We start from the raw sequence: 16,001 nt of genomic DNA on the forward strand, positions 1-16,001 counted from the left end.
TCAACTTTATTCTCGAAATGTCGAGTTTAATGTCGAAATGGCGACTTTAAAGTCGATACATTGAGATTAAAGTCGACATTACATTTCAACTTTATTCTCGAAATGTCGAGTTTAATGTCGACATGGCGAGTTTAATCTCGTCATGGCAAAAATATTTCTTCCTTCATGTGTGGCCCTAATACTCCGTCGTAGCCTGGCTCTAAGAGAGGGCCAGAGACTCGGAGTATATTAGTAACCATAAATAGCTTAGTGCTGTGAACAACAGCAGTCTACCTTAGTTGAATATTCCATTACATTGAATCATAGGCAACTGCAATTTAATACCATTGTTAGCTGTGTTTATATTGCAATCATGCCATATCAGTGTAAAATGTAGCTCAAATGAAATAATACTAATAAAAAATAGCATTCCCAAAATGTATTAGCAGGGAGTCCCAAAAGTGTATTTTATTCAAAATGTGTGAACTCTTAACTCTGTGTCTTTGCATACACAGTTCAAGTTGTGAACAAGCAATATCCTACAAATAATTTGAAGTTCTCAAACTATGAGAGTTTTATGAAGTGCTGGCAAAAACATCTGAAATGACCACTTTCACTCACCCTTTGTGAATTTGTATGAACATTTGAACGAGTGAATAAAATATAGAAAAAAATATCCCAGCAAGTCCCAGAAATATGACTTGAATAGAAGTTAGTTAGTTATTAACAATTAATTGATAAACTTGTAGAATACTTTGAGCACTGATGCAGTCAGCATGATAGGCCTCTTACATTGTTAGCAGGTAGGTCTACATTTCAATCCGTTTTCGATGGCAAACGCGAAACGGCGCCAAAACAACCACCAGTGGACAAAAAGAGTATTACATGTGTACTGTTAAGACTCAGCATAGAGAATGAATGGGGGACATTACGGAGGTTATAGTTTGACGATGTCATACCAGAGAGGGTTAAAGCGGAGCGAGAGGCGCAAACGTTCGACAATTTCCGCGTTCGATTATTGCAAGTGTAGGGGGGGGGGAATCCCCCTTTATGCAAACCAGAGTAAACCCTCGCTGCACTAATGTCAATGGAGACTTGTGGAATTTTACCAATAAATTGGTCATTATGTCTTTCTGGATTGGTTGAGGTTTTTTTTGGAAATTTTGTCATAATCTGTAAGTGTCTGGGATCATTTCAAGCCTAAAAGTGTATTTTTTTAGTGTTAGGATTTGTAATAAAATAACTTAATATCAAACCATGCTGCTGCCAGTTACTGTCCGGTTGTTAGCATGCTAGCTAGCCTCTTAGCTAAGGTAACATTTTAAACGGAGAAGTGTAATTTCTTTGAAATGACAACTAACATTACTGACATTAGTTAAAGTGGATAGTTTATACTCAAGCGAATTTGCAACAGTATATTAAGTTTAAGCGAAGTCTTTCAACTACTAGTAACTTGTTAGCGCATAGCTGTATTGCCATAGCTACTCCCATCCACTTGTATAGCATTTTAAGCTAGCGTTAGCTAGCTAGCTAGCTCGGTTCACATGACTAATTAAATTATTCATATCATGTCCTAATGAATGATTCATTGGTATCATATATGATTATAGACAATAATAATGTGAACACAATTATGTTTATCTGTTTTTATAGCTTGTTAAGAGAGAACGTTTATTTAGTGACGTAAGGTGACACTCCCACTTATGCAGACCGGAACTGTCCCGTTGTGCTCCCATAGTAACGAATTACGTTGCTCTATCTTGCTAGTAATCAAGGATCTTTGGTCATACTCCCATGCGGGCCAGATGCTATGTAACACGGACATGTTTTGGGGGGCCACCCAAAATGAAGTGGCGGGCCGTAGTTTGGGGACCACTGTAGACTCTATATTAACAAAATATGCAGAAAAGTTTTTACATGAAAATCTAGCGGGAGCCTATTCTCCAAACACAGCGTTCTGTACTAGAGGGCCATCCCTGCCTGTCCCTGCCCAGAGTGTAGCACAACCACAGCTGTTGGCTGCAGCATCTTGAGCTAGGAAAAACCGATTGAATTCTCCTTTAACATGATAGGACTACATGATCACAAACATTTGCAGCTTAAAGTCAAGTCACTTTATTTATATAGCACATTTATAACAACAGGGGTTAACCCAAAATTCTTTACATCTGAAGCAGTTAAAGATTGACAATACAGAAATACATTCGAGGGGCAATATACTTAGTGGTCCTGCACATGACAGGGATAAGAAAAACCTGCAACAATTAATCAGTAATTTGGCCTATCTTATTTTCTGAGTACATAAATTTCAGGTTTCTGGCAAACAAATTTGCTGGAAGGTCATATTTTCACAGGCAAATTAGGTTTCTGACAAACAGTCGGGTTAACTTTTGGCAATGTTGCAGCAAATTTGCAGCAATGTCATATGCAAATTAGGTGTCACCAGAAGTTCACTGGCAAATCACAGGTGAACACATTTGCCACTAGTGCCATTACAGTACATTGGCAAATTTATTTTTGCCAGAACTTTGCTGGAGGTTTGCCTCTAGCGGCCAACATTGGCAAACTTCTGTGCCTCTAGCGGCCAACATTAGAAAATATTGCCAGAAATTTGCCAATGAACTCATTTGTTTCCCACAAATCACCCACATGTTTGCTGCAAATCTGCCACAAACATTTACCACAAACATGGCCAAACCAACCAAGGAGACACAGAATTTTAAGTACATGCATCAAATTAATGGCATTTCTTTGAAGTTTTAATCAGAAAGTTAAGAATAGCCTAATTTAAATGACACGTGGGCCTAGACTATTGGGCAGGTTCTTCTTCGAGTGAAAATTCCACATCTGAGGCCAAAATAACTTAAGGAAGAGAAAATCTGGTTCGTAACCAGATTTTCTCTTCCTTAAGTTATGCGGCTCTTTGATCCCTCTGATGCGGCTCAGCTTTTGAAAATAATTAATGAGTATTTAATTAAAATGTATTTTATTTTAGTGGGTTGTAAAATGTAATATTGATGATTCTGAAAACGCGAAATGAACTGACCGTTATATATCGCACACTGCAACGAGTTATTAGTATTGCTGTGTTAACCCTGTTCGGTTCCACTTGCATGTGAGAAATCTCTCACATATGAAAAATATAAAGACAAACCTGCGCTCACGTTTAAGGGCAATTTCGCGCAAAACTGTCACATCCATAACGCCAACACAATGCCATGGTAGCCTATTTAGTTGCCGTTATGGATATGACAGTTTTGAGTGGAGTTGCCCTTAAATGGTGACAGCCTCAATTCTTGCATGAAACTTCACCTCACTGAATATGAGCCAGCCAGACTCCAAGACCATCACCAAATCTAATATCTGGTATGCCTAATGTTCAATTTCGCCAAATGACATGTCTACGAAAATTGAGTGTTGTGTTGTTAACTATGATGTTACTTTGCATATCAAAGGACACTGGAAAAATAGGGGGTGGTGTAGCCTATAGTACATGGGAAGCCTAAGGCCTAGCCTACTTCTGTCATTCCAAGTCAAGTCAAGTCAAGTCAGTTTTATTTGTATAGCGCATTTAACATGCACAGAGTGCAAACCAAAGCGCTCCACATATAAGACATTGTCATTGACACATACACTAACAAAGACAATAGCGGACGGAGCGGCGTAGTCGCCAGCGTACCCGTGACACCAAGACATAGAACTACATTTAAGAAATAACAAACGCAAAAGATGCCGGACGGAGCGGCGTAGTCGCCAGCGTACCTGTGACACCAAGACATACAAGACAGACAACAAACAAATTAATAATTAAAATAAGTAAAATATAAAAATAAAATTAGTCCAATTTCCAGCCGGCTGAAAATGTCCAAGGGCAATGATGACTCGCGTGAAAATGCGCACAGCTGTGTCTCCACAACCGATGCAACGCCAACAAAGTTCTTTACACTCACTGGCAGTCTGGAGATAACGTGAACGTTAGGCCTTGTTAGTCTGGAGATTACTGGAAGCAAACCAGTCCGAAAGTCGTGAGCGATCGGCAACTCGGTGGACTTAGCTGCTATAACACAGCGACAGTTTGTTGGTCCGTAATGCAGAGTTCTTCAACGTTAACGTTAACGTTAGTCTGTTCAATCCAGACTCCAGTTGGCATGGCAGCTCACAGGTCAGAAACAGCTCGGCGGCCTCGGTAGATCTTTTGCAGAGTAGCTCCAGCTACTGTCCCGAGAAATCCCCTTGACCAGACAGCGAAGTGCAGCACCGGCTCACAGATGGATTTGAAGGATGTAAGAGGCCCAGGGCAAAAGCTAGCCATAGCAAGCTCCCAATGCACAGACGTTAACAACATCAGCCGACTTGAAAGCAGTAAAAAGGACTAAGAGAATAACACGAAAACTATCAAAATACAAAATATAAACATGACATTACATAAAATTACGAACATTACATAAAAACAAACAAAAACATGATGCCAGACGGAGTGGCGTGTCTCGCCAGCGTCCCCGTATCATAGCAACCACTTTACATTTCAAGTTACTTGCACATTAGGCCTACTTTTAAAACGAGTAGAAAATGTATTTAAAAATCCTCTGTTGAATGAAAGTAACTGTACGTTAAATATCCAAACTTTTTTTTGTAACCGTCTTTATGTGGCTCTTCTGAGATTAAAAAAAAAATGGTAAAAGTAGCATTATTTACACGAAAATTTATATTAAAAATTCACAGACAACATATGTTCACATTCATGGCAAAATTCAAACGGGACAAGAAAATAATTATTTTCTCACATTCACTTGCATTAACGATTTTTCAATCTAGAGGTCCAGCAAAGGGCGGGATTTACCAGCTCTATAGGCAAAAAAGGTTGCCGACCCCTGACCTAGACTATCCGTTCTAGTCTAAGAAGTCTGTGAAGCCTCTTCCATGCTACTCATGTAGCCTATTAAAAGTTAACTATTGGCACTAAGTTAAATTTTATGTGATGGTCACCTATTAGCTAAACTGACCAATTGGAGGCTGTTCCTTACTTCCACCCTCAAAGTCCCACAGTCCATTGCAACAACATAGTGCCAGACTTTATCTTAGCGAGCTTAATTTACTAAAGCTCCCGCACGCGCCATGGGATATAACCCTTCGCTAGCATTGCTGAAAGAACAATAGAACAATACCGAAAGTGCATTATTTAATTTTGGTATGATACGGGGACAAAGCCAAGGCTAATCGACCGTGTTTCAAATAAATCGGTTAGTCATGGCCGCACCAGGGGCTGGACAAGGTGACGAGCAAGAAAAGCTTGAAGATGAATTTCAACAAACGATACGCCGTATAGGTGGCAAGGAGAAGATTTACCTGATTGGAGAGGTCTGTAAAAATGACGGCAATCAAAGCACTTCATTGCAGACGTTGGTTGATGAAATGTTCAGCGACAGTAAACATAATCCTAGCTCTGTAAACACGACTTTGAATGACAACACACGTCCTGAAAACCAGACCAATACATTGAACGACGTGGCAGATATCAAAGACATTTTACCCATTCAAGACAAGGCAGGTATGGATGTTTTAGCCATGGACGGACATGAACCTGGAGTTAATGGTGACATTCACAGGACGATTAGGTCGAGCAGAAATGCTACAGCAGCCGCCAGATTAATTGACTCTGCCATGATAATATTTATTTTCAAGCACGAATACATCAGCAGCAATTGTAATCACATCTGCATCAAGGAAATTATGAAGGACGTGAAAGCCCGGACGAAACATTCTCCAAACTTTCCTGCTGTGATTGGTTTGGTCCACTCCGTAGATGAGACTAGGGGGTCACTTCAGTCTGTTCAAGTTTTGGAACGTTTACTGCACTCAGTGTATCGAAAACATTCCAGTGACTCCGTATGGGCTGGTCTATACATTCCAAACACTGTGGAAAAAATGATATCTATCAAGAGACATGTCAGCAAAGCTGTCCACTCGTCTCTTTCTCCAGGTTGAGTAATATTCCAGAATAATTATGTTATGTTTAGCCAGGAAAAACGGACTCTTGTTGCCTATAGTGTAAATTGTATCGCTGAACAGCAACATTCAATGAATGGAATCTTTACAGACAACATCAAAGAAGGCTATACTGTGATAAAAAGGTCAAATGATTGTCAGGAGACGAAGAAGTTTTGAATGCATTAATAGCACCTCTATACCCTACATTGGAAATCATATCATAAGAATGCATTTATGCAGCTAGTAGGCTAGGCTATTTATGCTGTATGGTGAAATTGTTTCGTATTTTCCACTAATGTTCCAGATAATGTGAGAACAAACAACCGTCTCTGGTCACTGAAATGTTTGTCTCGGAGGAGGCAACGAAGACAACCCAGAGGTAGCTGCATATCTCGTATGTAGTTCGCATGGACATGCAAGTAATTAATTCAAAGAACATAGGCTATGGCATACAAGTGGGCAGTGTTCAGTGACATGGGTGATTCTCTCTATCCTTGTATTGTAGGTTCCGTGGAAACTGTTGAAGGTATCCCACTAAAGTCAAGAGGACATCAAGGAGATTTTTCCAATGGAATTAGTTCATCAGGGACATGATCTAACATAGGCTAGATCTCATCTCACTTGAAATGATCTAACATAGGCTATATCTCATCTCACTTGAAATTATCTAATATAGGCAATAGCTCATCTCACTTGAAATGATCTATAGGCTATATCTCGTCTCACTTGGAGTAATTTGTTTCAGTGGCACTTCTGGCACTTTGTAATACAGTGTGGCTCGCCTATGGCAAATACATTAATACATTGTAACCCATACCTTATGAGAACTGGGATCTGGGAATGTCAAATGTAAAAATTATCTTATGTTTATTTTAGGTGACTGATCACAAGTAGGCCTCGCCCTATGCTTTAGCAATTTGTTCAGTATTGCTGTCGATGGGTTGTAAATGCATGTGGTGATATGCCACAATGATGCATTTTGCAATAATTTTAAGTTATAGGCTACTGTATGTTAATTACATTAGACATAGCTTTTACTATTACTTTTTGAAAATATTCTGTTATAATTTTGGATAGCACCACTTGTCTTACTCTCACGAAAATTAAACATGTCTCCTTTTACCAGATTAAGTGTGTTTGTTTTGTTGTTGTTGTTGGTATTATTAAACCATAAAGGTATATAATGCAAGGCTTGATTGAAGAACACAGACTAAAGATTTCACGAGTTAAGCAAAACTCGCAGAGGATGATTATAAATATATTCTCTCTGACATACAAAAAATCAGACCATATAGGCTATCTACACAACGCATGATTGGAGAAGAGCAGAATAGGCATGAATGAATGTGTGAAAAATGATGGCACGTGGTTAAAAACAAAATATGTTTAAAATAGTTTATGTTTGAATTATTTAGTATGAAATTACGTTTTCAAATGAAACTACAAAATTTGTTTATTTGTTATTCTAGTCAGGCACGTTTTGGGCAAGAAGCTGAGATCGAAAGGGTCCTGACAAAAGAAAAGCTCATTGTGATACAAGTTGCAGTGAACGTTTACCCCTGTGGTTTAACGGGGTTTACAATTGAAGAAATATAGTCGAGACTCGTTGTTTTTTAGATTAAATTTAGTGAGTGCAGATTGGGCAGGTGAATAAGGAGCACAATATGATCACCTCTGCCGGTAAGCACAAATGTTCTTTAGATCAGAAATGTAGTTGATATAGCTGAGTCACTAGCCAGCCTTCAAAGTTGCTATCCTAGCTTGGATAACGTTAGACAACTAACTGTGGAGATTTAAAATGATGTATGAATTCCTTCTGTAAAAGTCTGAAGTTTGTAATAATAGCTTTTCAGGCTGTAAATGTGAATTAACATCTCCAACGTTACATCTCCAACGTTAGGTTATCACTTTATCAGGCAAGCAAAGCGCCTGCTTGGTAGCTAGGTAGCATAGTATCTTCTGTAGATTAGCATAAGCTATCTTTTGGCATACAGACCGAAGGTAACTAGCTAGTTAGCCAACGATGACTGACATTTTACCGGTAGCTAACATAGCTAGTTATCAAATATTTATTGGTGTCAGCGTATGGGTCTGAACCGCAATGATCTAAATTATGACTAAACATTGTTTTTAGACGTATATGTGGTGAATATTTCATGTAACAAGTGAATTTGCTCTGTAATTTAGTGGGGGTTAGACCGCTAACATTTATGTTAGTCCTTTTGCTAACGTTAACTTATGTTATGATAGATATGTTAGATAGCTAATGTTACAGGCTTCTCAACATTTTTGTTGTTCTTATTATTATATGATAACAGTAACGGGAAATGGTAGTGGTGGACCGTTTTTGTTGACATCTATTTGAGCTTTTTATGGTTGGGTAACGTTAGGTCAGCTATTTGGAGTGTAACGTTAACAATTAGATATCGTGCTAATGTTTTATGTCGATTGATGTAGCCTAGATTCACGTTGTATGTAGGTGTTATGCAAGGCATTTATCTTGATACTTGATGGGTATCTAGCTAACGTGACCAGCTGTTATTGCTGTTTGTCGCTGTTTACAGCCGTGATCTAAATAATTTGTTTTCTCTAAAGCTGGAATCATATCCCTCCTGGATGAGGACGAGCCGAAGTTGAAGGTAAACATGTGCGGCCTAAACACTGAACACTTTAGATCAGGAGACTGGCAGACTATCTCGAAAGTGGTGTACTGAAAAAACTTATTCTGACATAATTATGTCCACAGGAATTTGCTCTTCATAAACTGAATGCCATTGTCAATGACTTCTGGGCTGAGATCTCAGAATCTGTTGATAAGATGTAAGTGATGATTGACTGATGTCTCTTTACACTATTTTCATCCCAGTATGAACCCTTAATATTTACTGTGTCAAATTGTAGTAAAGAATCTTTTTCCTGTCCAGTGAGGTTTTGTATGAAGATGAGACATTCCGGAGTAGGGAGTTTGCAGCTCTTGTTGCCTCCAAAGTTTTTTATCATCTTGGAGCCTTTGAAGAATCCCTGAACTACGCCCTTGGTGCTGGTGACCTTTTCAATGTGACAGATGACTCGGAATATGTCGAGACCATTATTGGTGAGCATTAAAAGTAAAAGTTGAGCTACTTTGTTGGATAAGCTACAAATTATTCTTGACATGTTTTTTAAATTTTGTCTTCAGCTAAATGTATTGATCACTATACCAAATTGCGTGTGGAAAATGCTGAGCTGCCAGAGGATGAGGAGAAGAAGACCATTGATCCCCGTTTGGAGGGCATTGTTAATAAGATGTTCCAGAGGTGCCTGGATGACCACAAGTACAAGCAGGCCATTGGCATTGCTCTGGAGACACGGCGCTTGGACATCTTCGAGAAAACCATCTTGGAATCGGTATGTAGTTGAGAACATTTATGTGTTATTTAACTTGGTATTTTAAAATGTTAAGCAACTGAAATGTTCTCTCAGTATTGCCTGCTTGTAATGTTGTTATACTTGAAAACAGTAAGAATACTGTCTCATAAGACCAGCATATGATGTGTTTTTTTTTTTTTTTATGTGATCAGAATAATAATATCCTTTCCATTGTGTTTAGAATGATGTAGGGGGACTCCTTGCCTACAGTCTAAAGATCTGCATGTCACTGATGCAGAATAAGAAATTCCGGAATGAGGTCCTCAGAGTTCTTGTGAAACTCTACATGAACCTGGAGAAGCCTGACTTTATCAATGTCTGCCAGGTAACCACTGACCACTAACCAAAACTTATTGTTTGCTCCTTTCTGAGCACAATGGTGAAAAGGCCATTTATGTACCATGGTCCTCAACATGTGTGGCATATTTTTCCTTTCCTATTTCCATTGGGTTTTTATACATGTATGCAAGGCTGGATCCACTTACCGGTATGTATATTGTGTCCTGTTTTTGTCCAGTGCTTGATTTTCCTGGATGACCCACAAGCAGTGAGTGACATCCTGGAGAAGCTAGTGAAGGAGGACAACCTGCTGATGGCCTACCAGATCTGCTTTGATCTGTATGAGAGCGCCAGCCAACAGTTCCTCTCGTCAGTCATTCAGAACCTGCGCACAGTTGGCACGCCAATCCCTGCTGTGCCTGGCTCCACCAACACGGGCACCGTGCCCACACCAGAAAAGGATAGGTGAGGAAGAATGGCATCTGAGAACTACTTGTACCTTTCGCTCCACATGTAACCTGGATTATCGTTAACCTCGTACAAAAGAGGAATTTTCTTATCTTTTTTTATTAAAAATATTGTAGTGATGCCATGGAGACTGAAGACAAAGTTGGAAGCTCACCTGCGGGAAAGGCTGACTTGGTGAGAGTACATTCCTATTGTGTCTTGGAATCGTAAACAGATATTCATAATCTAAAGACGTTTTATATTCTATCAAAAAAGCCAGGTTAATGCAACACAATAAAAAAAATTGACCACAAAAAAAATGATATTTCTGAATACAAAGCAAGTAGTTTATGTATCCTCTTCAAAATGAATTTTGATGGCACATGGTCAGATAAACAGATAAACACCTGTCATTCCCACTAGCCGACCAGGCTACGCACTCTGTTGTTCCGTGGTCCGGGTCGGAAACCCTGTGAAAATGTAAGGAAAGCTTTCATAGCAAGATGCTGCTAAACATCAGCTGTTAGAGTGCTCTAGCAAGGACAGCTGTTAGAGTGCTCTAGCAAGCTTTTCTCAGCGCTGCTGTTGGTGCTCGCAAGGTTTATGCACGCCTTTTAGGTAGTTAGTTCGCTAGTTTTAGATCAAGACCCTTTACTACTGCTTTAAAGTTATTATGTCGAATTGACATTTTGGATATTGTCACCAATTGCTTTTTATTTGTTTAGCAGAAAGATGAACCAAAAGACCAGAACTCCAAAATGATTAAGATACTGAGCGGAGAAATGGCAATCGAATTGCATCTCCAGTTCCTTATTCGAAATAACAATACGGACTTGATGATTCTGAAAAATACAAAGGTAAGATGGTTGAATGGGGCAGATGCTTTGTTTATTTCACCAAAGGGCTGAATAGAAAGTGGGATTTGAAAATGATCAGATTGTTGCACTTGTAATAAATCCAGTTCAGATGCTATACAATTTAAAGTTTAAAAATAGAATTTGACTACTAGGATGCAGAATTATCAATATGCCTTATTACTTCATTAAGCCTGCCATCCTGATGGCTGAGGTAGATGTAAACGCATTGAAAGGAGTCAGACTAGTATCTGATGATGAAAATGAGCAGAGATATTTGGTGGACAGGCGCCAGGCTATGGAGACATACCACCACAATGTGATAATTCTAGTTCTTAATATTTAGAATTGCAGGTAAAAAAGTATGTTGATTGTATTAAATCGCCCTGGCCTGGTGGGAATTACACTGTGGACACAACCTGCCAAAAACACACACTTTCTTTCATAGTATTGGTTGGTGCCTTGGATGCATTTTTAAGCCCCCTCAACTAAGTTGTCCTTCGTGTTTGTTTTGTGTGTCAGGATGCTGTTCGAAATTCAGTGTGTCACACAGCAACGGTCATAGCCAACTCCTTCATGCATACAGGAACCACAAGTGACCAGTTTCTAAGGTAGGGTCCTTTATATTTGGTCTTATGAAAGTAACCAAGACTAAGTTTACTTTATACTTTACACACAGAAAGAGTCATAAAATGGTAATGTATTTTTAAAAACATTTTGAACAGAGAGAATTTGGAGTGGCTCGCAAGGGCGACCAACTGGGCCAAATTTACAGCCACAGCCAGCCTTGGTGTCATCCACAAGGTCAACCTTTATGTCTCAACAAAGTTTTCTTAGTGCAGTGATGAGGGAATGTTTTAAAATTTCTAATTTTCACCTCTGTTAATGTGCAGGGCCATGAAAAAGAAGCATTGCAGTTGATGGCCACATACCTGCCCAAGGACACCTCGCCTGGCTCGGCCTATCAGGAAGGTGGTGGTTTGTACGCCTTGGGTCTCATCCATGCCAACCATGGAGGGGACATCATTGACTATCTCCTCAGTCAGCTCAAGAATGCCAGCAACGATGTAAGTGTCAAAGAGCCGTCATTTATGTTGTTGGAAATCACATTTCCAGATTATGTTGAACCCATTGGATTGATCTGGTTTCCTCCACAGATTGTGCGCCATGGTGGTGCCCTGGGCCTTGGCTTAGCAGCCCTTGGCACAGCACGACAGGATGTTTATGATCTTCTGAAGTCAAACCTGTATCAAGATGACGCAGTTACAGGTGGGTGGATCACAATAGCACTGCTCAAAAGGCAACCGTCTTACTCAGGAACACTGAAGAACAGACTGCTGTAGAACCATGAATGGTCTGGGGCAGATAGAGCGCCGAGTCTCATTAATCCCGAGCCATTTTTCCCCTCATTATCATCTCGACTCGGATGTGATGAAATGTCTATAGCGGATCTGTATATAAACACCATCTAGCTGATGTTTAGAGAAGCATCTTCCTGAGGAGAGACTTGGTAGCTCATTTGCTAACATAGTTAATCACTTGCATATGCCAGTCTCTGAAAGCTTACCCATTCCTCAGTGGCGGCCCAGGTTTATGTCCTCGTTGGCTCCCGATGCCCAATAAATGCCGGCGTTTATCATGGGACAGTGCCTGATGGAAGCTGACCAGTAATTAGTGACTCGGCTCATCCTCTTTTATCTGCTCTGCTGTGTCTGCAAGAGAAGACAGTTGTCATAACAAAACCCCAACAATGCTTCATATCTTCAGTCCCCACTTCAGTCTGCATTTGTTTTTTTTTCTCTCTTCTTTCTTTTCCTGTCTTGATTTCTGTGTTTCTGTTCATGTCTACCTCCTGTCTATGGCGCGTGTATGTGACCTGCCTTTCCTCTGGATGCGTCTTCCTGTTTGTGCGTGCGTGTGTTTGTGCTCAACTGTTTCACGTGTGCATCTGTACAGGAGAGGCTGCTGGTCTGGGTCTGGGCTTGGTGATGCTGGGCTCGAAGTCGGCCCAGGCCATCGAGGACATGGTAGGCTACGCCCAGGAGACCCAGCACGAGAAGATTCTGCGCGGGCTGGCCGTGGGCATCGCCATGGTCATGTACGGCAGGATGGAGGAAGCTGACGCGCTCATCGAAAGCCTCTGCAGAGACAAGGTACCACAGGCCCTAAGTGGTTTCCAGGGTGGGATGCTACCCTGTTTTCCTGCTGTGCACTGACTGAACTGTTGTACTTGTACCTCATGACCACACGTATCGTATCGCCCAAGAGATTATAGTGTAGTGTGGTATAGCTTTGTCTGTCTTTTCATGTGCCTCATCTGTAGTGTTTTTGTCTATCTAATATTTAATTGCTATTAATTGTACTGGCTCTGTGTACTTGACCTTTGGCTTACCTGTTATTTTATGCCGCTGTAGATTCTGTAAGACCCCAGTATTCAGACCTGTGTACATTTGGAGACTGTATCATTAACATGGCTGGTTTTAAGGCCCTCATCCAGACACGCAGTCCCAGACACATGCAACACAGAACACTGAGTCATTTATTTGGCTGAACATCTCCTGTACTGTTCATTATATTGGCTGGATACACACACACACACACACACACAACACAAACAGACAGACTGTAGGCTCTGTGTGACCGAGTGTACAGGGCACCCACACTTTGCAGACGGCACCCTGATGTTCTGTTTTGTGTCTCTGTGGCTCCAGGACCCCATCCTGAGACGCTCGGGAATGTACACAGTGGCCATGGCCTACTGCGGCTCCGGGAACAACAAGGCCATCCGACGCCTGCTCCACGTGGCTGTAAGTCCCCTTTCTTGCTCTCCCGTAATCTTGTATGTGGAGTGCTTAATGCGCTATATAAATAAAAGTCACTTGAGTTGATTGACTTGTATCAGCCAGAATCAGACAAAATAGACAAACACTGATATATTACCATCACAATGCCAAATGTGAGCCATGGTATCATTTCAGTATTTCTTTTTTACAAGGCCAGTACATTGAAGTCGTGTCTCTTTCCATTTACATTACATTTATTCATGTAGCAGATGCTTTTATCCAAAGCAACTTTCATATGTCAATTATATTAGTTATATTCTTCCCAGAGCAACTCAGGGTTAAGTGCCTTGTTCGGTGGAAGCTGGGAATTCAACCCACAACTTTTCAGGCTACTACATGCTAGCCCAGTTCCTTAGCTACTACACTATGTAGATTGCTGACTGCCTATTATTATGCACATCTTTCTTGAAATTAATTTCAGGAAGAGTCTGCAGATAGATCACAGTACAACCACACTCCCATTAAATATGTCCCATCAAATATAATGCTTTGAATTATTCTATCCTTCTGAGAAATATTACTATTTCTAGAAATAGTAGAAAATAACTTACTAGAAATACTATTTGGTGCAAGTGGCTACACCGTTCAACGAGGTCACCTGGGGAACCGGGTTCGAATCTGACCCACAGTCATTTTCCGATCCCACTCCATCTCCTTCCCACTTGCTTCCTGTCACTCTTCACTGTCCTGTCTGAATAAAGGCAAAAAGCCTCAAAATATGCTTATATTGTTTTGCATTTTTTAGGTCAGTGACGTAAATGATGATGTGAGGAGAGCAGCGGTTGAGTCCATTGGCTTCATCTTGTTTAGGTAAGTGTCATCGTGTTCTTGACTCACTCTTGCTCTTGTCCTGCACTTCTTCCTGTAGCCACTAGAGGTCATGTTTTGCTAAGCATCTTAGAATGTCAGGCTGTGAAAACTTTGCTAGTTTGTCTGACAGTCTGCATATGTGCACAAAGAAGACATTCCTTCCATTCTTTTCAAATATTTTCCAAATGTGTTTATGAAGATCAGAATGACTGTTGACCACTAAATAACCGTTGTAAGGTATTTCTTTCGGACTGCTGTCTATTCCTTCCCGCTTTCATGTTGAAAACATCCAAAAACAAACATACATTATTTGCAATTACTGGAAATGGCTTCCCTCTGCTCCTAATACGGATAGCTAGTTTTGTGGTGTGTATTGTTGAGATGCTATTCTTATACAGAACAAGTTCTTTCTGAGTTGACTTTGTGCTTTATTGCCTGCCATTGTGTGCCAGATGTATTGTGGGGTTCGTTTGCCCTCAAAACAGGTTGAACTTTGTACTGTAGACCTAAAACCCTATGTAGTGAGTTACAGTGATTGACTGGTGAATTGCCCTAATTAGGCTGAGTAGAGTCTGAAAGAGATCTGTGTGTGTGTGTTTTTTTTAGGGAGTAATCCTTGTGTATTGAAAGAGGCTGGCTGGCTTGCTTGCTTGTTTTTTATGTGCATTTATTTAGAAAATATATTTCAGCACGGTGAGTGTAGGCCATTTTAATTATCATTAGTCAAAACACTGTCAATAAACGACTTCCTAATTGGAATTGTTTATATTAACAAGCGGAAATGATTTCATGCACAAGCTGCAAATTTCATTTTTATGTTGCTCGGAAATGACTACAGCTTCTGTGTTTTTATGGATGACCACTTCTTTTTATTTTTGTAAAAAAAAAAAAGGTTAAATGCATAATTTTTTTGAAAGTCAATATTTCATACGAATTACTAACATTTGTGTTTTATTTTGGCTGGGATATGGTAAACAGCTGTCTGTGTCCGTTAAACTTTGTTTTGCTAAGAATGAGTTTAGTATGTGAAATTGAAGAGCAGTGGCAAAGGTCATTACGACTCAATTCTCGAAGTACCCTAATAAGTCCTCCTCCTTTTTTCATCCCTTTTATATTTAATTTGCTCACGAAGCTCCATTTCTCTCTTCCTGACATGAATTTACCCATCAGGCAGTTCTGCTCTGTGTAACCGTGCTTGGGGCCAAGCAGAGGAACTGGGTGGACTATTTTAAGCCCAAAAAAGGTTATGTGATATTCCCGTGATCAATTGGCTGCAAGATAAACGTTGTGTAAATCCTTCCTGTGTTTAGAGAGCCTCCTGAACTGCCACAATTCAGAGGTGTTCTCCAGTCGCACTTTCCGACAAATAGAAAAGCAGTACCCAACGGAGCTA

At 40.2% G+C, this 16,001-nt stretch overlaps 2 protein-coding genes across 4 annotated transcripts in view; both read left to right on the top strand.

Moving 5' to 3' along the window:
* The first annotated feature begins 5,022 nt into the window (after nucleotides 1-5,022).
* Nucleotides 5,023-7,089, top strand: LOC125300519. 2 transcript variants are annotated; one of them, XM_048252515.1, is made up of 3 exons: nucleotides 5,023-5,959; nucleotides 6,272-6,361; nucleotides 6,473-7,089. In XM_048252515.1, exons 1-3 carry the CDS (start codon nucleotides 5,227-5,229, stop codon nucleotides 6,559-6,561), a joined length of 912 nt encoding a protein of 303 aa, XP_048108472.1. In that variant the 5' UTR covers nucleotides 5,023-5,226; the 3' UTR covers nucleotides 6,562-7,089. The 2 variants fall into 2 exon arrangements, with proteins under 2 accessions (XP_048108472.1, XP_048108473.1); XM_048252516.1 differs by having other exon boundaries at nucleotides 6,272-6,346.
* Nucleotides 7,090-7,485: 396 nt separating this feature from the next.
* Nucleotides 7,486-16,001, top strand: part of psmd1 (proteasome 26S subunit, non-ATPase 1) — a 41,600-nt gene continuing 33,084 nt past the window's right edge. The window contains exons 1-16 of one of the 2 annotated variants that reach the window (XM_048251904.1): nucleotides 7,486-7,647; nucleotides 8,563-8,606; nucleotides 8,714-8,787; nucleotides 8,892-9,061; nucleotides 9,146-9,354; nucleotides 9,557-9,700; nucleotides 9,893-10,119; nucleotides 10,239-10,296; nucleotides 10,827-10,958; nucleotides 11,478-11,566; nucleotides 11,681-11,759; nucleotides 11,849-12,022; nucleotides 12,113-12,224; nucleotides 12,912-13,108; nucleotides 13,667-13,762; nucleotides 14,544-14,608. In XM_048251904.1, coding sequence (XP_048107861.1) covers nucleotides 7,632-7,647; nucleotides 8,563-8,606; nucleotides 8,714-8,787; nucleotides 8,892-9,061; nucleotides 9,146-9,354; nucleotides 9,557-9,700; nucleotides 9,893-10,119; nucleotides 10,239-10,296; nucleotides 10,827-10,958; nucleotides 11,478-11,566; nucleotides 11,681-11,759; nucleotides 11,849-12,022; nucleotides 12,113-12,224; nucleotides 12,912-13,108; nucleotides 13,667-13,762; nucleotides 14,544-14,608 — 1,886 coding nt within the window. In that variant the 5' untranslated portion in view covers nucleotides 7,486-7,631. The remainder of the gene's footprint in view (nucleotides 7,648-8,562; nucleotides 8,607-8,713; nucleotides 8,788-8,891; nucleotides 9,062-9,145; nucleotides 9,355-9,556; nucleotides 9,701-9,892; nucleotides 10,120-10,238; nucleotides 10,297-10,826; nucleotides 10,959-11,477; nucleotides 11,567-11,680; nucleotides 11,760-11,848; nucleotides 12,023-12,112; nucleotides 12,225-12,911; nucleotides 13,109-13,666; nucleotides 13,763-14,543; nucleotides 14,609-16,001) is intronic. The other variant, XM_048251905.1, reaches the window with a different exon arrangement.

This window comes from Alosa alosa, chromosome 9 (genome assembly GCF_017589495.1).
Source record: "Alosa alosa isolate M-15738 ecotype Scorff River chromosome 9, AALO_Geno_1.1, whole genome shotgun sequence".
NCBI lineage: Eukaryota > Metazoa > Chordata > Actinopteri > Clupeiformes > Clupeidae > Alosa > Alosa alosa.

Bases quoted from the DNA above. Each gene is read 5' to 3' on its own strand.
- LOC125300519 (XM_048252515.1), top strand. From the start codon at position 5,227: ATGGCCGCACCAGGGGCTGGACAAGGTGACGAGCAAGAAAAGCTTGAA. The intron at 5,960-6,271 runs GTTGAGTAATAT...CTAATGTTCCAG, and splicing joins CCACTCGTCTCTTTCTCCAG to ATAATGTGAGAACAAACAAC. The intron at 6,362-6,472 runs GTATGTAGTTCG...CTTGTATTGTAG, and splicing joins CAGAGGTAGCTGCATATCTC to GTTCCGTGGAAACTGTTGAA.